At 47.7% G+C, this 24,855-nt stretch overlaps 1 protein-coding gene across 1 annotated transcript; it reads left to right on the top strand.

Annotated features, from left to right (window-relative positions):
- The first annotated feature begins 402 nt into the window (after window positions 1-402).
- On the top strand, window positions 403-24,311 carry LOC144160070 (lysosomal alpha-mannosidase-like). The gene is made up of 10 exons (XM_077691680.1): window positions 403-456; window positions 2,075-2,287; window positions 5,265-5,383; window positions 6,118-6,174; window positions 11,056-11,172; window positions 12,036-12,108; window positions 13,810-13,896; window positions 17,568-17,789; window positions 20,971-21,102; window positions 23,887-24,311. Exons 1-10 carry the CDS (start codon window positions 403-405, stop codon window positions 24,127-24,129), a joined length of 1,317 nt encoding a protein of 438 aa, XP_077547806.1. The 3' UTR covers window positions 24,130-24,311.
- Window positions 24,312-24,855: the final 544 nt, after the last annotated feature.

Here is a 24,855-nt window from a genome sequence, read left to right as displayed (position 1 = left end):
ATTAAATGGGAGGTGAAGGGCAGCTTTGTATGCCCGGCGGATGAGGCGATTGACTTTCCCTAATTCACTTTTACTGGGGTTTAAGTAGGGGAGTGAGTAAGTGATTCTACTGATAACAAATGCCTGGATCAGTCGGATCCACTCCGCCTCCTTGAGCCCCTTGCGACGGTTAGAGATTCGCCTAATGAGCCCAATAGTTTTGTTGACATGCTGTTCCAATTTATGGAGAAATTGTGTATTGGCTCGATTTCGCTGAACTGTCATCCCCAATATTTTCCGTACAGGGACCTTTGGGATCGGCTTGTTCGCTATCTGAATTTTAATGTCCGATGAAACTTTACAATTTCTTTAAGGGGGTAATAAGAGCAGTTCTGACTTATTAGGGGAGCAGGAAAGCCCTGAATGTCCAGCTTCTTCAACTACGACCTGAGCACCTGGCTGCAGAATCTCCTCTATGTGCGAATCACTGCCGCCCGTGACCAATAAGGTGATGTCATCGGCGTATAGGGTGAACCTAAGGTCGGGAATTTGTTCTAATCGATTGTGAATGTTTAGTATGGCAAGGTTGAATAATAGAGGAGAGAGCACCGCTCCTTGAGGGGTTCGTTTGGATGGAAGTTCAACCGTGTCAAAGGTAATGCCCCCAATTTGTAAAATTGCAGTTCGACCGGATAGAAAACTACGTATGTAGTTATACGTGCGGGCTTCCGGATTAATAGACTCCAGTCCGTTCATTATGGCTTCGTGGGATACATTGTCGAACGCCTTAGTTAGATCTAAGACAAGAATAGCTGCCGTGTCCAGGTTATTTCGTGGTGTTATTATTTCTCGGGAGATTTGGAGGAGGACATCTTGTGTGGACAGGCCAGCACGTAACGCTATCATGGAGCGTGGGAAAGACTGGAAGCGTCGAAGGTGGGAGACTAGCCGCGTGAGAATAATGTGTTCAAAGAGCTTCCCCAAATAGGTTGTAAGGGAAATTGGTCGAGGGTGTTCTAATGCCAATGGTTTTCCAGGTTTCGGGATAAAATTAATTTTAGCGTGTTTCCACGATTGCGGTAGGGAGCCTTGTTTCTAATGATCGTTAAAGAATACTGTGAGAAAGGTGATAGAGCTGTCACCTAGATTCCTGAGCATTTTATTGGTTACCTGGTGTGGGAATGGGGCTGACCGTGGCCGAAGATTTAGTAGGGCTCCTCTGACCTCTGCCTCTCTTATATCGCCGTCCATAGTAGCGTTAGCTAATCCTGTGTATGGGGGAAGGGGAATGCAAGCGCCTTGGGGCAGGTAAATATCCTTGACTTTGTGAATAAAGTCTAAGTTCGACCCTGGAAAATTTTCGATAATGCTAATGAGGCGATGCACCTGTTCCGTTTTTGAGTTGTTTAGATTCAAAAGATGCTTCAAAAGCTGCCAGGTGCGTCTCATGCCCAGGTTACCACGCATCTTTTCGCAGATTTGGCCCCATTGGTCCTGGGAAAGTCGGAGAGTGTAATCTTCAATTTTAGTCTTTAGATCTGAGAGTTACGGTGTAGTTTGTGGTTGTGTTTAGCTCTCCTCCATCGTTTTTGAATGAAGATATTGATGGTGGCGTCGCTACAATAGTATTATATACAAGAACCGACTACGGACGGCATACGCTTATATTCAATTTACGTGTTGCACTAAACTCCTTCCTGGTTCAACCGTGTATTTTTTTTTATTTCCATACATATGTATTCCTCCCACTTCCCTATCCCTGTATGTGACATTGTGACCCTGATTTGTTTTCTGTTGTTTGTGCTGGCTTACTTATCTTTGGGAGAGATGTACTTCCAACAGCTATTCTACGCATCTCATCCCAAAGCACTAGTGTGACCGTATACAGGGCACGGGCGTTGTGTCAAGCTTTAACTTTGCCTGTTCCCTCGACATAGCCTTGCTATGCGGAAATAATCTTTGAGTTTAATTGGCGTTGACTTTTTGCAATGCAGCTTACCAGAGACTAGGTCTCGGAGCACTCCTTTCGCCCCGCCTAAATATGGCACGCTGACGCCTCCAAATACAACATTTATACGTGCTTTTTTCCCCGCAGAGGTACCGCGTCCACATCAACCCTCGCACGGGACTCATCTCCAGCATCCAGCTGCGCATTTCTCAAGTGGCTGTGCGGCTGAAGCACACATTCGCCACCTACGACTTCACGCAGAAGCACTTACCTGACCTGAGGCCACCCGGCGCGTACGTGTTCACAGCCAAGAGAGGGCCTGAGCCGGTCGCCAAGAAGGTCAAGTACAGCGTTGTCAAGGTCAGCCACTATCACCGTTAGATTCATCCCACAAGGCACCTCATCGTCAAGCTTCAACAGGCTAATTACATGCTCTGCTCTCTTTTTATCGTGCGTGAGGAGCTCCACCACCAGATTTGTACATGCGCGCAATTTTCAGTGCCCAGAATGCCTCTTTTAGTGCCCCTTTGAAAGGCTCTCTAGACACTACGACTGCAATCGAGCGACGTGTAGAGCATCTGGTCGTCTCCTAAACGAGCTTACCATGGTACCAAATGTCTTCCAGTTTACCTCATAATTCCAGAATTCGATCACTGGCTATAAAAAAGCTCTAATGAACTATGCGGATCATCATTATCGTCGTTATCGTATCTCTTATTTCCATTATTTTTTATAATGTGCAATCGAGCCACGTGTTGGGTGTCCGGTTGTCCCCTACACGAGCTTATCGTGGGTCCGAATCTCTTCCCACTTACCTCAAAATTCCAGGATTGGATCAGTGGCTTTAAAAAGCGCTATTGGACTATGCCGTTATCGTCATCGTCGTTATCTTATTCATTCTTACCATCATTTTTTTATAATCTGCAATCCAGTGGCGTGTTGGGCCTCCGGTAGTCCCCTAAACGAGCTTACCATGGGACCAAATCTCTTCCGATTTACCTCAGAATTTCAGGATTGGATCAGTGGCTATAAAAAGCCCTAATGAACTATACGGATCATCATCGTGGTCGTTATCTTATCTCTTATTACCATCATTTTTTGATAATCTGCAATCGAGTGAGATGTTGGGCCTCTGGTCGTCCTTCTTGGGCCTCTGGTCGTCCCTGTTGGGCCTCTGGTCGTCCCCTAAACGAGCTTACCGTTGGACCAAATCTCTTCCTACTTGCCTCAGAATTCCAGGATTGGATCAGAGGCTATAAAAAGCGCTAATGAACTATGCGGATCATCATCGTCGTCGTTATCTTATCTCTTATTGCCATCATTTTTTATAGTATGCAATCCAGTGACATGTTGGGCCTCCGGTCATTCCTTAAATGATCTACCGTGAGACCAAATCTCTTCCGATTTACCTCAGAATTCCAGGATTGGATCAGTGACTATAAAAAGCTTTAGTGAACTATACGGATCATCATCGTCGTCGTTATCTTATCTCTTATTTCCATCAGTATTTTTAAAATGCGCAATAGAGCGACGTGTTGGGCTTCCGCTCGTCCCCTAAACGAGCTTACCGTGGGACCAAATCTCTTCTGACTTACCTCAGAATTCCAGGATTGTATCTGTGGCTATAAAAAGCGCTAATGAACTATGCGGATCATCGCCATCGCCGTTATCTTATCTCTTATTACCATCATTTTTTTTGTAATCTCCTGTAGCAAGACAGGCGTCTATGTCAGGCTAACCTCGTCAGCGTATAAACATCAGTAAAATTGACAGCTGGACTAGTTGGTGTTGATACACCGTTAAATAGAGCTTGAAACAGGACGAAAGGAGAGAAGACACACAGGACGGCGCGAACTCGCAAATGTCTTTATTACGCAATTACACATAAACACAAATATGTACTCGGAATGAACACGTGCCCAGGTCAACCTCTCGATAGTGTGGTTTGATAAACACAAGATTACAATGTTTACAGGAATACGGTTGGATAAACACAAGATTATAATGTCCACATTCAACAAACAACCCGCAAAACACCTAAGTTAATGCATTCACTAAGAAAAAAATTCATTTTCATGTAATGCCACGGACGCGTGGCTGACACACTTTTCATCGTTGTTTCTGATATAGAAAGCTTCAGTTATCTCTCGTGTGAATTGGTGCCGCCAGAACACGCGGGTGCTCTCAAACAGTGGACAACATTGCACTTGGTTCTTTCTCGCTCTATCCCTCAAGAGCCAAACACATGTGCGCAGAGCAACGCGTTTGTGCGCGCGTTTTCCCTCTCTGCAAACCGCTCCGGATGTGGTGAGCAACATACATAAAGGTTACAGGACCGCTTTTGGGGAGGGAAAAAGATTAGCAATGGCTTAGCTCGGCTATGCCAGGATATACGTAGCGGGTGCTAAGGACTAGCTGGTTATTTTTAGGTTTATTGGTGGTCTAGGATTAGCTGATTATCATGCTTACTGCTGCTAAAACGATTTCCAAGTCGAACCAATCCAGTCCAACCAAGTTCAGTTGAGTCCGGTCGAGTCCAGTCCAGTCCAATCCAATCCAGTCCAGTCCAGTCCAGTCCAGTCCAGTCCAGTCCAGTCCAGTCCAGTCCAGTCCAGTCCAGTTTAGTCCAGCCCGGTCCAGTTCATTCCAGTCACTGCTCCTCGCGCATGCGCAGCACGGCTCTCCAGGAGCCACGCGAAACGGCTATCAAGTGGCCCCGGCGCAGCGTCAGACTTGGCTACTGCGCAACGCTGTCCGGGCGCTTCTACAGTACAGTCCGATGCCGAGTGCGAACAGCGGGTGCAAAACAAGACCGAAACGCGGAGTGTACGGAGGGGGGACGCCGCACTCAGAAAATTTTGGGGCCTCCGATTCAAGTAGATAAGCGTGCAAAGCCGCATCAGCCTGCGGCAGTACAAGGGATTTTTCTTCGTGGCAAAGGGGGTTTTATCAGCGACAGACTAAGACAGACAGGCATGGTGAAAAACAAGAAGGCGTAGGAGCGTCGCCTCGGTAACGCTAAAGGAACTTTCAACTATTTTGCATAGTTTCCGAGAAGCGGCGCTGGCCGGCAGACACGAAAGCATGCTGAAAGGCTACGGAGCGGGGAAGGGTAAGAGAGAGCAGCAGGAAAGTGGCTGTTTGACCATTTTTCGCTCACGCGTTAGGCAATGTTTATACAGGCGGCGTTGCCCTGCAACATTCCCAAGGCGCGGGCCTGAAGTGCAACTAAATAGCTGAAAGCTTTCCCTCATAGACGTTGGTTATGCTGTTCACCACTTTCGCGCACCAGAGTTTGGACCAACTTCGCGGGATGCCTGAATCTTTTTCCTCACAGGGACCATTGGTGGAGGAGATACACCAGGAGTTCAATCCATGCGTCTCGCAAGTAATAGCGCTTCACAAGGACAGCCCGCACGTAGAGTTCACCTGGACAGTGAGGCGCCCGAACATATCGTAAGCATTCTTTTGTAAATCCATCCGCAGAATGTAATTAGAGCGTGTGTTAACAGCAGGACTATTTAAGATTGGGCTTGGTCCGCTGGCGTTATAGAAGCGACTAAAGAGAACTTCCCGGCGCGAGGCGCCCAGTACGGCCATCGCGCAGTGGCTTTAGCAATGATGAACGATGAATAAACTTCATTTGAGACGAGGTGCTGATGTCAGGGCACCCGCCTGGTGGGAGGCTTCCTTAGTCCGGGATGCCTTGGGCTATGCTGGCCATCCGTGCCCTCTCCACCAACCGTCGCTGGTGTAGCTGAGTATAGATGAATATAGTCAAATATAGATGAGTTAAATATGGTTAATTATGGCTTTCGCAAAAAAAAACAACCGAGCGCACGTGAGCGTCCGCCTAGTGAGGAGCTCCCGGCGTCGTCTAGGCTTGCGCGTGGTGGTGGTGGTGGCGCATAAACTGGCGCATACCCACTCAGGGGGATTGGCCAAGAATTTTTTTTCCTTAAAAAGAACCAGATCAGGCAAAACAGTCCAGCCGAAGAAACGATTTGGGTTTTCGCCACGTGAGGAGCCCCGCCTTCGTTGTCATCGTCTTCGGGGCGGCGGACCTGTGGCGCACCGGTCGCTACAGGGCTGGCGCATGAAAGAAGAGTGAAGGGGAGGTAGTGAGAGAGATCGCGCGTGTCACCCTCCTTTCCACCCTTAGCCAGACACTCTTCTCCGTTTTCTTTCAGCCGTAGCTGGTGCGTTCGCCCGCGCGGTTCCGAGGATGCTGCGCCATCGGAACCCAGGTAACTGCTGCCAGAGTCTGGTTTCGCTCTTTGTAGAGCCGCGTGTGTGAATCCAAGTGACGTCGCATGGGTGATCGTTGTGGGTGTCGTTTACAGCTTCGCCATCCAACCACCTCCACAGTGTGGATTGAAGACAAATATTTTGTAGTTCTTTTCGTTAAAGGGGCCAGGAAGCCAACATGCAACTCTCTTCAATTTGGAAGCACTAGCCTTCTATACTTACTTGGCTTCATTCCGGTAACGAAAGACCTTTTCAACAACGTGATCGATTGGCCTAGTTGGTATTCCATGGTTCGTACAGTTGAGCGCGAAAAATGGACAGGGACTGTGAAAAGACACGACACAAGTGCGCTACTGAAACTGAAGTTTATTACATAGAAGTTTTATTTATAAACGCGCTAATAACATATAAAACTGTACAAAAAGAAAAAAATACTAATCTCTTTACCACATGCGAAGGTGGTGAAGTGAGACGTTGCACAGCGTTGCCTGTTGAACTCTTACCAAATGATGTGTTCATTCAATGATTGACAGCGTTCACAAGCAAACACAACGTGTCCGGTCAGCTGGCTATTCAGCAAAGTTAATTACGCTAGTGGAACAAACGATTCAGAAAAAATTAAGACGCTCGAGAATCATGGCATCAGGAAGAGGGTAACAAGTCAAGAAGCACGGTTTCCGTAGCACTACATATCCATAAAATATAACATAGCTCAGAGGAAATAGCAAGTAGGATGGATGTGGACGTCGTCTTCTCTGCGCCTTCCAAGTTGTCAAGGTTATGCGTGCTCACCAGCCCACAGCCAGAAAAGAACAAGTGCAGCATCAGGCATCGAAGTAGGCATGTCAGATGTGTTGAATTCCTTGTTTGTCGCCTTCCTTGGGAACGTGGAAAGTCTTACGTCGGCCAAACGGGACGGTGCCTTAACGTTCGTTTGCGTGAGCATGCGAATAATGTACACCGCGGCATTGAGGATAGAGAGCGAAAATAACCTTAATGAAGACCACCGATGTCAGCCGAGCCTTCACGCTGGCTTGCTACACTGGACGAAATAAGAAAACAAAAAAAAAAATGAAAACGAAAAGATGTCATTTGATGCAACCAAAATTTTCAATCACAAAACTCTGTCCAGTTCTGTGCTCCGGAGAAATTACTAGAGAGCTTTGATTGCTCGTGTAGCCTGATTGGGACCCGAGCAAGGACCCAAAACAGCCCTCAGCTCAAGTCCGGCACCAAGATGCCGGCACAAAGATAATGTGAGTTCCTGTCTCTGCTCGGTGTACTTTGGACACACGCATATAACATAATGAATGTCGTCTCGGGAGTCACATGTGGGACAAAGAGGTGAAGATGCCTGCTGGATTTTGTAGAGGTAAGGTCCCGTGTAGGCCACATTAAAGCTTAGCCGATGCAGATTGGCTTCCTCGCACTTGCTAAGCCCAGGTGGCATTCTGAAGGTGCACTTGGGATCAGTCACGTGAAGGGGTGCGTATTGCTGCCTTGCATCAGTCCAAATACAACATCTGCGCTTTCCATGCAGTTGATGAGACGAGTGTTGCCGCATCCTTTCTCGTGAATGGGATTGACAGAGCTTGAGCGCAGATACTGTGGGCAGATGAGGCGGCTTTGTCAGCTGCGTCGTTGCCGGCAACTCCGCAGTGGGCAGGAAGCCACTGCACATCTACGCTGTGTCCCCTTTGTATGGCTTTTCAGTGCAAAATATTGATTGATGGGCCCTTAGCTGTCCACTGAAAAGCTTGCAAAGATGGTGCTTGCAGCCCGTTATTTGATATATGTGAAGTGCTCTCCAGATCAAGGAACCAGCCCACTGGGAAGATAATGAAAACAGCAAATATTCGGAGTGCACTAGACAGCTGCATCAGCGTGCCATCTTTGCACCTAACGGCCGGAGAAATTGAGTTTCTTGGCGCACGGGTTGACGACGGGTGTGTATGAGCGTGCGGAATTCATCTCATGTGACTACCATTTTTGTTCGTTTGTACAGTTTTATCTGTTCTTAGCGTGTTTTGAAGAATGTGTCCTCGTAATAAACGTCATTTCTACTAGCGCACCTTGTGTCGAGTCCTTTCACCATCCCTGCCCATTTTTTCCGCTCAACTGCACGAACCTTTTAACCCCCACCCCTTCCCAAATATACAGATATACCGAAACTTCCAAATCTCAAAAGTTGTTGCTTTAGTGGCGTAATAAGCGGATAAGTGAAGTAAGGCCGGGTTGAGACTGTTGCCGCAATTGTCGTAATAAATTTAAAGAATGACCCCATTTCATGTCTAAGCCAACCGACCTGCGTGACACGCCGTTTTTTTACGTCTATAGATCACGATATGGATTTTGCATCGGTAGTCTGAACATAGCATAATATGGCCAGCTCTAAAACTAGTTATCTGTATGTTAACTGCTCGTTAGCATTCAGGTGATACGATCAAACGGAATTAGAGGCCCCACTCGAATCGCCCAGTCACGCTTCTTGGCAATGGTGAATGTCGGCGGCCGTCAATCGAATCGAAGGTTCTGTGAGGTCATAAAAAAAATCGCGGAAAACTGGCTTGGCAGTGCCCAGTGACTAACATGCTTTCTTTGATATCCCGTTTTTTTTTCGGAGTTTGCGTCGAATATACTTTCTTTTTTATCGCGACAAAGTGGTATTTTCAATGAACCAAACCTCTATGTTGTTTCATAGCCCGTTTAATGGAAAATCCGTCGAAGGCGTCATTGAGTGAGTTCGACATTATAAGCGAAAAATCTAATTATATGCAACAGACTGCCGGCTCTGAAACGAACACAGTTTTCTGGCGAGAGCCTTGGGTGACCTTTCTTCGAAAGACCGTCATTGCTGTGGTTGTTGTTTTTGTTCTCTCAAGAAAATGGCCGGAGCTCTGAAACGTAAATTAAAACACATTATCGTTTATTATTTATGTCCTTTCTTATATGTTGTCAAAAACGCAATTGCAGTGCGACACGTTGACCGTTATTAGTTAGATATATTTCACTTATTCAACAATAAAGAAGGAGTTTGTACAAACACGAGCATTGCATCATCTCTAGCAGGCCACCCGAGTCGCCCCCTTCTACGATATGACCCAAAGTAACGTGCCGAGAATAAGATGAGACAAGTTTTGAAACGCTAAATGAATATTTTGAAAAGGGTGAGTTCACCCACGTCGGCGTTCTAATAGTCCACCCACAAATATTGTGCTAATAGTTCAGCCACGCTGACGTTCGTTTTCCGACGCTTCGCGCAATAGAACGCCTCGCACGTCAAATACACGCGACTCTTTGTTCGCCGACATTGAAAATACACGCAACCTTTTTGCTCGAAAAGTATAGTAAGAAATTTACGCTTTTTTCCCACACCTTCGCGCGCGCAACGTACTTCAGGCAGAAAAGAAGCGCGCATCAACAATAAAAAAAATGAAAGAAGCTCACACTAACGCGTAAGACTTGAAGGTAGCGAAGCTGTATACGCAACCTGCACGACCATCACAACCATTTAAGTTCACACTTGCAGCTGATTTGCTGCTTCTTCGCTGATGCCACGACCTTTACTCCACCATTGTTGCTATAAGCAGAGTCCTTCAATGCCTTTCTGGGGTGGTATTCTCGTAACTGTCCCTTTTGAAAACGTCCCTTTTGCGTCCCTTTCAAAAAATGTGACGTACTTCCGGTTAAGCAGTAAGCGTTGGCAGTAGGTTTGCCGCGCTTGCATTACGTCACTTCCGGTTGTTTGCTTTTAGCCAATCAGGGCTCGCCAAAAGGGACACTTTTGAAAGGGACGCAAAAGGGACAAAACTCGAGAATACCGCCCCTGGTCATGAAACTTCGCAATCACGCTATGGGAGAGCTTCGTACGCTGCCGCGCCGCGGCGCTGGTGTTGATCGGAGGGCAGCCGGGGGCGTGGTCAGAGCGCGTTTGGCAGGGAACGGACCACGGAGTAAGATAAAACAGATGCTCGCCGCCTTATCAGCAGTGCGCTTTCGCTTTATGTGTCGTGGGCCGCTCAAATGCACTTATCATTTTGTGAGTGGCGAAAAAATTTGGTGCGAACGGGCATGTTGTACTGCGTTCCTGCCTGCCGGTCTGTCTACAGAGCAGCGGCGGCCGCCCGATGCCCTCCGATCTGCGCTTGCGCCACTCATGGTAGCCTTTGTCCCCGTACGAAACTTGGCCGGGAGTTTCATGACCAGAGAAGCACTGAAAGACTCTGCTATAAGTGTGAGCTTCCTTCGTTTCTTTCGAAGCGATAATCATTGGACGTCATCTTAGAGGTGTGTACGCTAGGACGTGTCTTTCTCGTTCCGAGCACGTTTTGCCATAATTACGGTGAACGCTCGAGCCTTTCTCGTTGCCAGAAAGTGTTGCCACGATTACGGCGGAGGCCGTAATCGTGGCAATCTTACTTCCAATCTTACTTGACAAACATGCGCCGGGGACACTGGGCGGTCGCCAGAGAGACGCGCACATGACGGCTCTGCATTTTCTTGTTTTTTTAACTGTAGACACGAAAAATAGTGATTTGCCAAACATCTTCGCTCTTAAAAAGGCTCATGTACATTCGGGTGAACCTACAGTGAGCATGCCAGCGACAATTTGTGATCGAAACACTCGTTCATCTTAAGCGCAGAAAAAAACAGGGACACAGTAGACAAGGACAAGCGCTTGTCCTTGTCTACTGCGCTTTCCCTTGTCTACTGTGTCACTGTTCTTTTTCTGCGCTTAAGATGAACGTTGTGGAATACCAACTAGTCCGAACGCAAGCCCGTCTTCACGAAACACCCGGTTTAAGCAACGTTAGCATGCACCACGAAACGTTGTCTGGCGCTTTCGTGCTCATCCATGCGTGTTTCTTTTTTTCATTTAGTATGAATTCTGACGATTCGGTCCCGCTGGGATCCGACACTGTCAGCGTCTTCCACAGCGACCTTAGAAGCCACGGATTTCACACGGATAGCAACGGCTGGAGGAACGTGCGCAGGACGTGAGTGCTTTGGGCAATCGCTTTGCTCTGATGATCCAAACTGATTAGTGTACCTTCGCCATTTTCATTGACTAGAGAGAGAGAGAGGGGGGTGGGGGGATGAGCTCGTACGAAGTGGGGTGACATCAGCCAATCCGGCGGCGACGCTGGCCGAGGAGGTGCTGAGCTGGCACCATGGCTGGCACAGCTCCCGATCTCGTTGCTTAGCGGTGGAGGGCGCGCCCGTCGCACATTTTCCCCACTCGTGCCGTCAGCGCTTGTGCCCTTTGTAAAATGAAGTGTGCAGCGAGTGCACGACCTGCTCGGCGTCGAAAGGCGATGTAATTAAAATGACGGCGATGGAATGTCGCGACTGGTGGACAGCAAACGAAGCAACAGGCGGGCAGTTTTCCTGAAGCGAGAGAACGTGACCACTGAAATAGTTGGAAGGCAAAACAACTTTGGTGGGGTGTGCGAAGGGCGCTCGAGAAAGACTGCGTCGCGGGGTTTTAAAACTAAAGCAGGCTTCTAAAGCAACGCGTGAGCAATGGACCCACACTCAAGCTCGAGAGGAATCGGGATGAGATGGTCACTTATTTTTAGAGATCTGTAGAACTTCCAGTAATTTTATTTTACCATACGCGTTTTTAATTTGTGTAACGAAGCGTTGGCATCAGCTCACTCCACCAACCCCATTCAGCCACTCATGATTTCCGGTGTCCTAAATTATACTTCCAAAAGTGTATGCGTCCACCATAAGCATCTTCGCGCGTTTTGCATTTTCTGCGTTCCTCTGCGAATGGTATGGTGCATAGGGTGTATTTGTATTCGCGTTTTAACCCTTTGGTGTGTTTTTAAGCCAGGACCTGTATGAAATTTTGCAGAATGACTTATGAAGACGACAAGCTGCCTATACCTGCCAACTTCTACCCAATCGTCTCATGGATCTACATTGAAGTAAGATACGCAGTGCCTGTGATAGAGATGATTTAAACAGAATACAAACGATACTTTCGTGAACAAAGATTCCCCACAAACGCATGGTTTGTCTGCTTCACTGTCCCAGTCCCTTGTATAAGTATGCAGCGAATGCTAAAGTTATATTCAAGACAGTACCAAGTATCCCACAAAGAAGCCTTTTAAGTGCGAATGCACTTTATAAGCGACCCCAAACCTTCCGCCGTCCGCATAGCAACAGCTGCGGGTGCGCGCGCTTTTCGTCTTCCTTAGCAACGGGGGGAGATGGGCGCGCGCTGCCTGGCCGCTGACATGGCACATACCCACGTGGGAGATTGGCCAGGAATAAGTGCGAATGCACTTCTTAAGCGAGCCTGAATCGTCGCGCTCGCATAGCGCCTCCTCTCCCCCCTCGCCTACTCTCCTAAAGCCCCTTTACTACTCTCAGCTCGCAACACCCTCTCTCGGCGCGCCAGCCAGGCCACTACACTATATATAAAAAAAACAGCATCCGGCGCCAGGTTTCGATCTGCGGACTTTGCAGCCGCAGCGCGACGCTCTACCGACTAAGCCACGGACGCGACGTTGATATCAGTGTTAGTAACGCGCCTTATATCTTTAACGCATTCAAACTACGTCGTCAGCGGCGTGCGTTGGCGACTCAGCGGCGTTATAGCGGCTTGATAACTGCGTGGTGTACACGTGATACTACAAACCCGCTAGTTCTGCATTCTCTCACGTGACTGCGCCTCCTCTCCCTTCACTCCGGTCGGCGCTTTGCAGCTGCGGTGCGCTGCGGTGCGGTGCGCTCCTCCTCTCGAACATACACGTTAATTCACCAAGATTTCCGCAGAGGGACAAACGAGGCGTGTTAAGCCGAACGTGATCACGAGGGGGTGTTAATGTAACTAACGGGCAAAATGCCACCAAACTTCAACAAACTCCCCCTCATAGCATCACCCTTCGCACTTCCTCATACTCCCGTTCGGGGAAATGCGGGGGAATTTTTTTTTACCTGATATTTCCTGTGCGCGAATGATAATGTTCGACTAATTTCAAATCCCTTACTACATAAAAACTTCATGGAACAATAACGAAGGAAAACAATAAAGTACACTGCTTATGTAAATTCGGGTGATCAGTGTTGTCGTCATCGTCATCAGCACCAGAATCATCATCGTCAACTGCTATGTGTCTGCTCCTGGATCGCAGACCCTCCAAAAAACTTTCAACTACTCCCTGCTTCAGCCTCCTTAATTCACTGTTGTCCCCAAAATTTCTCATCCCTTTATCGAGTTATCTGTCTTCCCCAATTGCTAGTCACGTATCTTGGCAGTCATTCTGTTATCCTGATGGCCCATTCGTTGTCCCTTCTCGACTTTACATGGCAGCCTAAATCCGCTTCTTTTCTGTAATCTGAGCTGGCATGTCTTTCACTAAAGCTTGCTGCTCCCTAATCCAAGAGTACTGCCGAGCAAAGTTTGAGCTTTCGTGGTGTTTCCGCAGCATCAACGAAATCCTTCCAGAGTCGCTTAGTCCGTATAGCAAATTCAAACCACAAGCTTAACGTTTGCGTTAGGAAAGCACGATTTCTGCACTTTATAGACGGGGCTCAGCTCGGCTACAGTTCCAGTACACTGGGTAAATAAAATTGGTGTATGTCGTTGTTGTAGCCACCGAATTCCTCTTGACATCTCGCAGGACGTAGCGAGAAACCTCATGATGGTTATCTTCCCCGACCGACCCCAGGGTGGAACAAGCCAGCGGCAAGGCCACATGGAACTAATGGTAGTAAATTTAATCCTACTTTGCATGCGCCATAAACTGAGACACAGGGTGCTGATCGAACGAAATCTAGGTTTTGCAGCCTTTATGCAGCAGCGAAATTTGCAAACAAACCATCTCCCTTCCTGGATATTGTGCGAGTGCATGGCATGACCTCCATTATTTAGACAATTTGATAAAAGCTATTTCTGAATCTAAATTCTTGTAACGTGATTTTATCAATCGCGGCTTTAGGAACTTCCCGATGTTAGGAACACTTTCTAATTCCCAAAGTCCACCCGTAAGGTTTGATGTATTCGTGAACGTAACATGAAATGTCAAGTGACCATCTAACGCGATTTTATTGACTTTACTGAAGAAAACGCTGCTACAAAAGGTCAAAATGACGGAAAAAAGTGAGGCCATTCCGGAGTGCATGAACTTCGGCGACTTAGGGAGCGATGATGCTACTGCGTACGAAACACTTACGCGGCTTTCAAATTCGCGAAAACTGTTCAACCTCGTTGTCATTGCTCTATATCTGTTTGAAGATGGTGATACGGAAGGCTTCTTACTGTGTGCGCAGTGCAGTGTTGCGGAGTTACCACTCGGGAATTGGAATGACTCCGGATTCATTCCACCTTTTCGAAATACTGGAATGGAACGGGAATGGAATGAAAAGCACGCTTGTAGGAATGGAATTGAGAGCATTTTGCCCGGAATAGAATGGGAATGGAGTCGGGATTTTTAGACGACGGCGTCACCATTGTTGGTACCTTCAGGCTACCTAGTCTGTGGCGACGACTGCGTCGGTATATCTCAAAAGGAGCACCGGCGACGAAAGCGAGAACGCATGCCCGGCATCTCGAGCAACCGAATCCGCGAAGCCTGCCGCAGGGCGTGTGAAGGTGAACTTCGAGCGGCGGAAGCGCGTCTGGCCGGTGGCGCTGTTAGGTCGGCTCTTCGCGCTTCGGCAGGCTTTTTGGGGCATAGGTTTCTCTGTACAACTGTTCCTGACGCCGATGGCAGACCGGCGTCTCTCTCATTGGCGGGCGCCGTGTGCCCAGGCCAGCAAGCGGAGAATAGCATCGAGAAGCAGGGGGTGAACAGGAACGGTGCGCTCCGCAGGAACCGCAAGCTGATTCTGCAAAATCTTAGAACTAACACTATAAAGCGTTCACACTTGAAACATGAAACGGCTAATCTGCTTGGCGTTCTCTTCCACCTTCCGTAACCGACGCGCAGTGAATAAATAGCCTTGTAGCTTGTAAGCCGACCTAGTATATAGGCATCTCGCGTACGGCGCAAACCTGTCGACCGTGTGTTGACAGCGTATGCTAGACAGCGACGACCGGCGCAAATCTCCTCCCTTTTGTTCTGTGTTCCCATAGAGGTTCCGCCTAGTGCAGATTGCGATAAGGCCAGCCAAGACTGAAAGAGTGCCAGTTATCACTTTTGCCTACGCCTCCACTCCGTTGTCATTCTAAGTACCGTACACAGCACGCACGTCACATAAGGGAGGAGCTTTGCGCCGGTCTCCAATGTCTTGCATGCGTAATCATGCGAACGGCAATTAAACTTCGCAGTTCGATATCTCGGAGTAGGAATGCGCTAGAAAAATTCTGCCAAATGAAACTGCGTAGAAATAAGATTGCGTCTAACTCCTCAATGCAGACATGCCTGCTTAATTCAGCCACTAAAACGTCAATTATTCAATTTTAGTTTAGTTTAAGCCACTGACATCAATAGTTACCACCTCATAGTGTGTCCCCCTTGGCGTATAACCTTTCTGTAGTGCTGGTCTTCCCGTATATCTCAGCGCCTAATTTTTTTTAAAATCTGTCGACTTTATTTTAATCGTTCTGTATAATACGGGAAAGCCAACTTCACTTGGCTAGACTCCTACAAAGCGAGCCCCATACAAGAAGGCATCACTAATCTACGCATATGACAATAATCGAGCAGTCATATATGAATGTGATATTTTATTGATATCAGCGCAACGCGTTTCATTACTAACCGATGCACAATTATTCCATGAGAAAAAATTTAGAATGCTTACGCACTAATAAAAAAATTTGGCCATTACACCCTGTGAAAAAGGACAAGCAGCGAATCGTGGTGCCTCTTACCATAGACGACCCATGTCTGCACGACAAAAAAAACTTTTTTTATATATAATTGGTGATTGACCCCACTTACTAGTTAATTGGTTGAATAAAACTTGAGAGTACTAGAGATTTATTCCATGAGATTAACATGTTTCACTACCGTAGAAGTCCCTGGATTGACTGACCACCGAAATTCCAGAATATTTCGAACTTAACCACGAACTAGCTAATAATGATTAGTACGTGAAACTCGAAGTAATGTTCGAGTCGTTATAGCGGTTAATTGTCGTATAATTCGTTTCAGGATAGTTCTTAGGAAAAAAGAGTTACAGCCATTTTCTCTAACCTTGCCCCCTCCGTAGACAGGCATGTATTGATTGCAGACGGGATTTTGAAGCGTTTACAGCTTTACTGTGAGCTAATTACAAATAAAACTCGGCGAAGTCATAGTATCGCCCTAGCGACGAATTTCAGTGTAATTTTTGTAGCGTAAGCTACACTGGCCGAGGTTGAGCAGTTTCGCGTGAACCTTGAAGGGCCGTGCTGAGCAAGCGCGAGGAGCATTGGATTGGATTGGATTGGATTGGATTGGATTGGATTGGATTGGATTGGAAATCCAATCCAACTGGAGCACGGGTGTGTAGAGAATTGAGTCTGCACTGAGTTATAAAACAGCGCGGGAAACAGGACTACAGAAAGGTCACACAGACAGGGCGCTGACTAACTGAGTTTCTTGTCACTGAACGGGCAATAAATACGAAAAGAAAGAGCCACATGAAGAAAGAAATAACAACCAAAGAATGCAAAAAAAAAACAATCAGTTCCAAAAAGTATCTGTTGGGTCTGCACATTCACCGGTCTGCGCATTCCAGAGGAGTGATGTCATAGCCGCGGCAGACGCACTGGCGCCGGCGCGGGCCCAGCTGTGCGCCTCCGTTGCGCAGTAGCCAATTCTGACGCCGCGCCGGGGCATAGCTGTTTCGCGTGGCTCCTAGAGAGCCGTGCTGCGCATGCGCGAGGAGCAGTGACTGGACTGAACTGGACAGGACTGTCCTGGGCTGAATTGGGTTGGATTGGATTGGATTGGATTGGAAATAGTATTAGCAGCTGTAAGCATGATCCTACAGCTAATCAGCTCATCAGCTAATCCTAGACAACCTGGAAGCCTAAGAATAACCAGCTGAACCTTAGCTCATGCTACGCATATCCTGGCATAGTGGAGCTAAGTCACTGCTAATTTTTTCAAGATACCTGTGTTGTCCTACCAGATTTACGGGATATCTCCAAGGTGAAGTAAGTGTCTGCATAGGAAAAAACAACAGAAGAAAGACAACACCTGTTTCCCTTCGCATACCTGCCTTATAATAACGAGCGCTCGTGAGAAAGTGGAGACGAATATTTTTGTTTCGACGCTACGCGTAGACGGACGGATATCAACCCCCGCCGGAGAGTAGAAGCATACAATGTCTCTGTAAGAAGCTTCCCAGTCTTTACTGCGCTTTCAGGCGATATTTTAGGCTCCCAACGCTGCCTGTGATGTTTCTACAACAATCCTCCTCTACAGGGCTGTGATGCCACGCGCAGGTATATCGTTGGCACTCGACCAATGACGACCTTGGGAACCCCGAACCTTTGGAGGAAATAGACCGGCATGATGACACCATCACTGTGGCGAAGGGAACGCATCGACTTTTTCTAGGATCCAGAGGGCAAGGCAAGCAGTCGTTGCGGCACCAGGCACTGGGACTCGTCTACCGGCCCCTGCTCGCTTTTGGGCCGGCGCCGTGGAAGCCCAAGAGAGGCACTGTGAGTTACCTCAACTTTTACAACGATATTGGGCTGCTCTTACGCCAGCCGAGCTGTACGATTGTGAAACGAGCGAGTGGATTTCTCTGTGCTTTTTCGTACAGCGCACTGCGGGGTACGAACGTGAAGTCGTGTCCATATGTCTAAAAGCGAAAATTTTAAACAAAGAGCATGGCGGGGATCCTTAGAAGACACTCAAAGTTGGGCGAGTTGGTAACTCATCGTGGGAGGGAACACGGCGCGCAAAAGAACGGGGCGACAGAAAAAAGCTCAACACACCCAAAACTACTGTCTTCGCAGTCGTGTTGATAAAGGTTAATGTAGAAGGATTATGCTATCTCCCTAACCACCTGATTTCTATGCTCGACGAGCATTTCGGCATCACCGAAACGGGGTTTGCATCGGCACTGTTTGCAATGTGCGGGAAAATTTGCATACGTGCGATTGGTTATCGTCCCTAAGTGTTCTCCTAGTCTAATATTTAGGCAGCGTCCCGTCTGCCCCACGTACACTCTTTGCAAGACAGTGGTACCCGTAATAAAGCGTAACAGCCATATGCTCGCACGACTTGTCAGCCCTTTTGCACACGCTCTTTTCCTGTCATTTCTTGTCTTTTTAGCTTATTATTCTATGGAGAGCCGCATCAGCCTTTTCTTGTCCCCCTGCGAAAGCGCACACTTGCGTGCATATATTCTTTGTTTCCTAATAAACACTAGTTGTGAGTGCATTGTGCCTCTTTCTGTTGTCTCCCGTTTTTGCGCGCTGTGTTGTTCCTCACAAGGCGCCACGCACACGCGCAATGTGCTGGCATAGCTAATACCTACGACATTGCGTTTCAACTGAGGGACGATTTGAGGCCATTGTTGTAAAGACTGTCGCTTGGGGTAATTGTTCATGCAGTGATACAACGATTATTCCCATGAGTTTTATGCTAATCAAAGCAATGGCTATATGAGAAACCGTGACACTTACGAGTCGCCTTTTTTATGTTCGCGATACTGATCACTCCAGAGATTAGAACGTACTCTTAAAGGAGTACGGACATGAAAATTTTATGATCCATTTTTATATTTTTTATCGTTGCTTAATAGTCTGGCGAACACGAAACAGCACTTTAAGTACTTCAGCGCAAGAAAATTAATTACAGTGAACGGCCTGAAAATTATTCGTTTCAATTTTTCGCGCTTTCAGCCCGAAAGGCGCATACGACAAAATCCCGAACATCCCGGCATGACCTCATCCCTTTGTGCGGACGTCAAAACACTGCGGAGGCCGGTGCGGGCGTCTTTTCGACCGCACCTCCACCGGAGCTGAACGGCTGAGCTGCCTGAAGGTTCTAGGCCTACCATTTCGGCGGAAATTCGATTACCACTTTCAATAAAACTCCCGATGGAGACTTCTATTGCGATTTCGGGCTATGTTATCGTTTCCTTTCCCGTGTGTGGAACTTTATTTTTGCCAACAGTGCCTTTCTGGGCCGCGATTATGCATCTAGCTCTGGCTACGTGCACACGTTTCTGAAGGCGCCAGCGCCCAGTAGCCGCTCGCGGGGACGCGCGTGTGAAGCTACGTCACGAGTTTCTGACGAGTGGTACCCGCGTCACTTCTTTTGGCTACCACGGGATGATGTCACGCTGATGTCCATTTGAGGAGTGCCGCTCTGCGTACTGTTCCGTCTGCGCGATAAATGAGATCCAATGAAAGCATGTTCTTCGCGTCCCAGGCCACTCATGTTTCACCCAGTGTATTCTGTTGACGAAAGGAAGCGAACTGTGCAATAATATTAACGCCGAAAATTGGTGTCAGTACTCCTTTAAATACGCGTACTCTTCAAATTCTCAATTAGCTATTTCGTGTGGTTCAGGAACTTCTATTAAAGGCTGTGCATACACACAATTTCTTTCTCAGTGGAAGCCAGGAATACACGCGCGTAGTCTAGGATTAAAACAAGCACCTACACAGTAGCCGACCGTGTTTTTTTTCGGACTCCAAAAATTTCAAGTTGCTGGATATTCCGGACTTTCACGAGGAACCCCCAGATGTGTGATAGGAGTAATGTGTATGAACAACGGATAGTTTGGGCCGAATAAAGCCAAGTGTTCGATTTTTCGTTCAAAATTTTCCGCGACACAGCAAGGGGGCGACTCCCGGACGACGCCACCTTCAATCCTAACCACGTGGCTAGCTTCGTATTGGGTGGGGATTGGCTTGACTCCCGCCGGGGTAACCAACTTTGAGTTTTCGCGATCTTTTGAGAGTTTGCTGCAGTGGGCAGCAACATAATGTTTGCGCGGAGGCAATGGACGACGAGATCGCGCGCAATGTGACCGAGCTGCCGCAAAGCGGCTCTGACTCCGACGAAGATCCTCACGACCGCCCGGAACCGTCAACGCAAGACATTGCCAACGCTTTGGCGTTGTTGTCCAGTGTTCACGAAGAAAACGTGACGCTTCCAGAGATGCAAGCAGACGTTCTCTCATGAAGGAGGAATTAAAGGCAAAGAACCATTAGCGACTTCTGCAGTTCTGTTTTAAATAAAATAAAGTTCGTTTTTGCGACCCGCGAATTTTTCGGACTGCTCTTTTATTCGTACTTTTTTTTCGTTCCCCTGCAGGTCCGAAAAATCGGTCGGCTACTGTACTGCATTCATTCCCCATTGGACACCTCCTCTCAATTTTCACTGCACCGCTTTAGCGATCGTCAACGAACACACATGGGGGAGATTTAGTCCTAGCTTAGTACTTGAACGGCCCGCCACGTCCCACCGCAGGCAAAAAAGGCGGAACTGCGCATGCGTAGACCGCTAACGATGTACGCGAGCTACTGGAGTTCGCACCGCTTCGCTTACGAGCTGCTTCACTCCCGTTAGGGAAAGTAAGAGTAAACTTAGGAAGTTGAAGGCAAGATGTCGATGAAATGGTTAGTTACCGACACATGACATCTACCTTCAAGGGTGGTCATTAACGGTAACAGAGTGGATCCCTAGAGAAGGCAAGCGTGCCAGGGGCGGCAGAAAGTTAGATGGGCAGATGAGATCAAGAAGTTTGCGGGGACAAATTGGTCGCAGTTAGCGCAGGACCGGGGTAGTTGGAGATTAATGGGAGAGGCCTTTGCACTGCAGTGGGAGTAGATAGGCTGGTGATGATGGTGATGATGATGACATCTACCTGCCTCGTTCCAGGTTTCGGGACTCCGCTATAGCCTCCCCAAGACAGTGCACGTGTTGACGCTCGAGAGGTTGTCTGAAAGTGAAGCGCTGCTTCGCCTCGAACACCTCGCTCTGACGAGGAAAACCGCTCAGGTCAACGTCACTGTAAGTAACGCGAAGCCCGCTCAGAGAGGCAGTTCTTTTTCCGGCCATCAACTAAGCGTCAAAGTATTCGAAATAATTCGTTTGAAAAGACCTTTAGATCATTTTTTGCTATGTGTCTGTGTGAGATGTGGGCCTTCGTTGGAGGCATTGCTGAAGCAGGATGATGATGATGATTGAATTATTGAAGTGGTATCCCCTTTGTAGCGGGTACCACTATCAATGATGACCCTATCAATCTACTCTAGAGACATGCCTTTCGAATGATTACAAGAAAAGACTAAATCGTTTTTTCACATATGGAAAATAAGTATGTACTCCGGATTAGCAAACATCAGCCAGCGTTCCAGGGATTCCTAAAGGCTCCCGTGCTTGGCAACGCAGAGCCCCAAAGTAGCAAGAAGGTTTGCAATAACTCGAAAGGCCTGCGCGATAGCCGCTGCCCTTCTTGAAGTTGAGCAGTCCATTGCTGTCGTTCTGAACACGTTTCATGGCGACAACTGTATATACGAGAGTTTGTTGCTGTCGCGACGTCGTAGTGTTCCCCTGGGCAAGTCCATTTAGTAGAACAAGACGCCTCTGTAATTGAATTGAGAAAAGCGGGTCCGGTACTAGCCACGTCGCAAGGGGACACCCAATTGATAGGTGTATTACGGGTCATAAGAAAAATAATTTTGTTACTTGACATACACGAAAAACACTCATCTCACAATTTGTGTTGAGCGACCACTGGAATCACGAAATCTTATCAAAAGTACGGCTACAATTAGGCATTGATCCAGAGACACAGTACTGTCCTCCTTATACGTTTGCCACTTCATATGGTATCGTCCGGGTGTGTGACGTTGCGTACAAATCTGACGGCGGGACAAGCCAAAGCCATCCTCAAGGGTCTTTAAAATGGCTAATATAGAAGATATTGCAAACAGCACAGACAAAAAAAGATTTTTTTTTCTTTGGTTGTCGTTAAAAGTGGCGGTTTCTTACGGCTCGTTCACGTAATCATCTAGTCACTTTTAGGCGTGACCGTTTTAATACTCTTTCACAATATACCCTAAAAAAGTATTTCTATTGCTCACAAAATGCCTGACATATATCTGATGCACATCCTTCAATTTATAATATTCAAAATACAGAAAATTTGCCGCTGGTCACAAGTGCATAGTGCTTTCACGTAGTGTTTGCTAAAACTTTCTGGACATACCTAAGCCGTCTGGAACGCAAAGAATTCGAAGAATAAGCTTAACCTTTAACTGTGGCGAAACTGCTTTATTACAGTATGAAAAAAAGGCGTGTTCTCTAGCTTTTCGGCATAAAATGTGTCAGCCTCCCTCGAGATGGAAGCTTGTACATTGATTTTTTTCCTCCCAGTGCCCTTTCAGCGTAGCCTAGAAAATTCTGAAAAATACTCTACCTAGTAACATAAGTACGTAGGCTAGCATTTTAGAGCAAAATCTCTTCTACACCATGTCTCGCAAGGTAATTCATCGCGTCGCAATGACCTTGCGCTGCCGGAGCGCTAGTGTGGCAGGCGCAACGTCGCGCCATGTGATCTACTGCGGAGAGGCGTCGCAACTGCTGTCGCTCATAGCTTCGCCACTGCGATGCCACGTCACCAGGCGAGGGTTCTGTAACAGCCGCTTCGGCGGCGCTTGGTCGCTCAGTCTATAGCCATGGCTAGCGCTCTGGCTAGGCAGTCTTCAGTCTGTGCGCTTTCCCTTTCGCTGATGATAACAAGGTGTACCACTGTTACTCTGGTCCGTTTTAAACAGGCGTTTTTTTTTCTTGGGCAAGGTCCTCGGAGGCGTTGCCGAATCACCCCCCTACCCGTCGACCCATGTTGCCAGACTAGATTCCCGTGGCTCCGTCAACTGCAGCGGAACTTTGTTTTGCTTGTTTTTACTTTTTTCTGTTTCTCCTTGCCGGCGGAAAAATGGTTGCGTCCGACTAAGTTCCGCGCAGCGCTTGGCAACGGTCCAATTAGTGTTGCATCATGGCCGCGATGGGAGCAGTCACAGTTGATTTCACCCAACCGGACGAACCGCTTCCGCTCACTGACTAGCCAGAGTCACTGAAATTATTGATAGGGACGCTGGCTAGTCAGTGAGGGGAAGCGGTTTGGCCTGTTGGGTACATGTCAAGACATACTGAGTCATCCAGTACAGCAATCCTCGCTGGTGTTTTTTCGCAACTGTGGGTGATCAGTCTGTCTTGATTTTACCACACCGGCCAAACCGCTTCCGCTCACTGACTAGCCAGCGTCACTATCAATAATTAACAGCGGCTCTTAGTCAAAGTCCAGGGTTGCGAGGCGTGGCCGGCGAAGATCACAAATCCGAGGCCGCCGTTTAAGGAGCGAACGGGAAACAGCGACGACCAAATGCCAGCCCGCACTGCGCGGAACTTAGACGCAAACCCTCTTTCCGCCGGCAAGGAGATAGAGAAAAAAGTAAAAACAAGCAAAACAAAGTTCCGCTGCAGTTGGTAGAGCCACGGGAATATAGTCTGGCAACATGGGTCGCCAAGTAGGGGGTGGGCTTGCGTTCGGGCTAGTTGGTACTCCATAACGTCCATCTTAAGCGCAGAAAAAAAAACAGGGACACAGTAGACAAGGACAAGCGCATGTCCTTGTCTACTGTGTCCCTGTTTCTTTCTGCGCTTAAGATGAACGTTAAGGGTAGGGGGTGATTCGGCAACGCCTCTGAGGACCTTGCCGTTTCTTGTAACTGCTTTAATTTGAAACAACATTTATGCCCGATATGCGTGCATACTGTGCGTGCTGCGCAGCGACTTCTCGTGGGCTACCGGCTCAGCAACTTGCGGCCGCTCACACTGGGCGCCAACCAGTTCCTCCCTGGTGCGACCCGTCATCGCTGGCCTAAGGAGGGTGAGAGCGGTCGGCCGAAACGGATGGACGACGTTCGCCTGCCTGCACCCGAGATAAACATCGAGAGGGACACTGGCGATGCCATCGTTACGCTGTGGCCTGGAGAGATCGCCACATTTCTGGCGGACCTCATAACTGAGTGACTGCATGCCCCGGAAAGCCCGGCTGCCACTGTTTTTGCAAAAATTGCACCAGCAGAACGGATACATAATCACTCCCGATAAATGCATGTTCACGAGTAATGGGTTTTATGCCACGCTAATTGCGAGATCATTACTGCCACCGGAAAAGGCAAAATTGTGCTTTTAATGTGGCATTTTTTTCGGCTGGCATAGAGTAACCTCCAGATCTAGCACGAGAAAAAAATCGGAAAATAAAAACAGTACTTTCGGCCATCATCGGGTCTTTTATCTGATGTTTTAGAACCTGGTATATGCATCCGTATCAATCCATCACAATATTTTCTTTGTTGTGTTTTTAAGGTAAGGTTTTTTGGCAGTGCAACTATGGTAGCCCAGTATTAACTTTTACTCCGCGTTTCCTCTTGAAGTACACGTATGTAATAAGCGCTACCAAAAAAATTAATGTTGAATAACTGGAAACGGGAGCACCCCCCCCCCTCTCTTTTCGACTTCGATGCTACTTAAAAGCCATGGGAAACGCAACTACAGTAAACCGTCGCTGTAATGAAGTCCTTGCGATTTAAATTCGTTATAAGCGATAATTCATTATAAGCAGACGTGATTTACTTTCTGTGCACTGCACCTGGAAGCATGAAACACATCGCATGAGGTGAGACTTCGAACAAAGCAACTTCGTTACAAAATTATATAAAAATGAAGGAAGCTCACACTAAGGAAGCTCACAAA

The sequence above is a fragment of the Haemaphysalis longicornis genome, unplaced genomic scaffold, assembly GCF_048455015.1.
Source record: "Haemaphysalis longicornis isolate Haplotype H1 unplaced genomic scaffold, Haemaphysalis longicornis Haplotype H1 scaffold_10, whole genome shotgun sequence".
Lineage (NCBI taxonomy): Eukaryota > Metazoa > Arthropoda > Arachnida > Ixodida > Ixodidae > Haemaphysalis > Haemaphysalis longicornis.
This window is presented reverse-complemented; position numbering and strand designations above follow the sequence as displayed.

Excerpts from the sequence above, each read along its gene's own strand:
- LOC144160070 (XM_077691680.1), top strand. The coding sequence starts at position 403 with ATGTCCAGCTTCTTCAACTACGACCTGAGCACCTGGCTGCAGAATCTC. Across the intron at positions 13,897-17,567 it reads AAGGCCACATGGAACTAATG|GTATATCGTTGGCACTCGAC; the intron begins GTAGTAAATTTA and ends TGCCACGCGCAG. Across the intron at positions 17,790-20,970 it reads GGAAGCCCAAGAGAGGCACT|GTTTCGGGACTCCGCTATAG; the intron begins GTGAGTTACCTC and ends GCCTCGTTCCAG.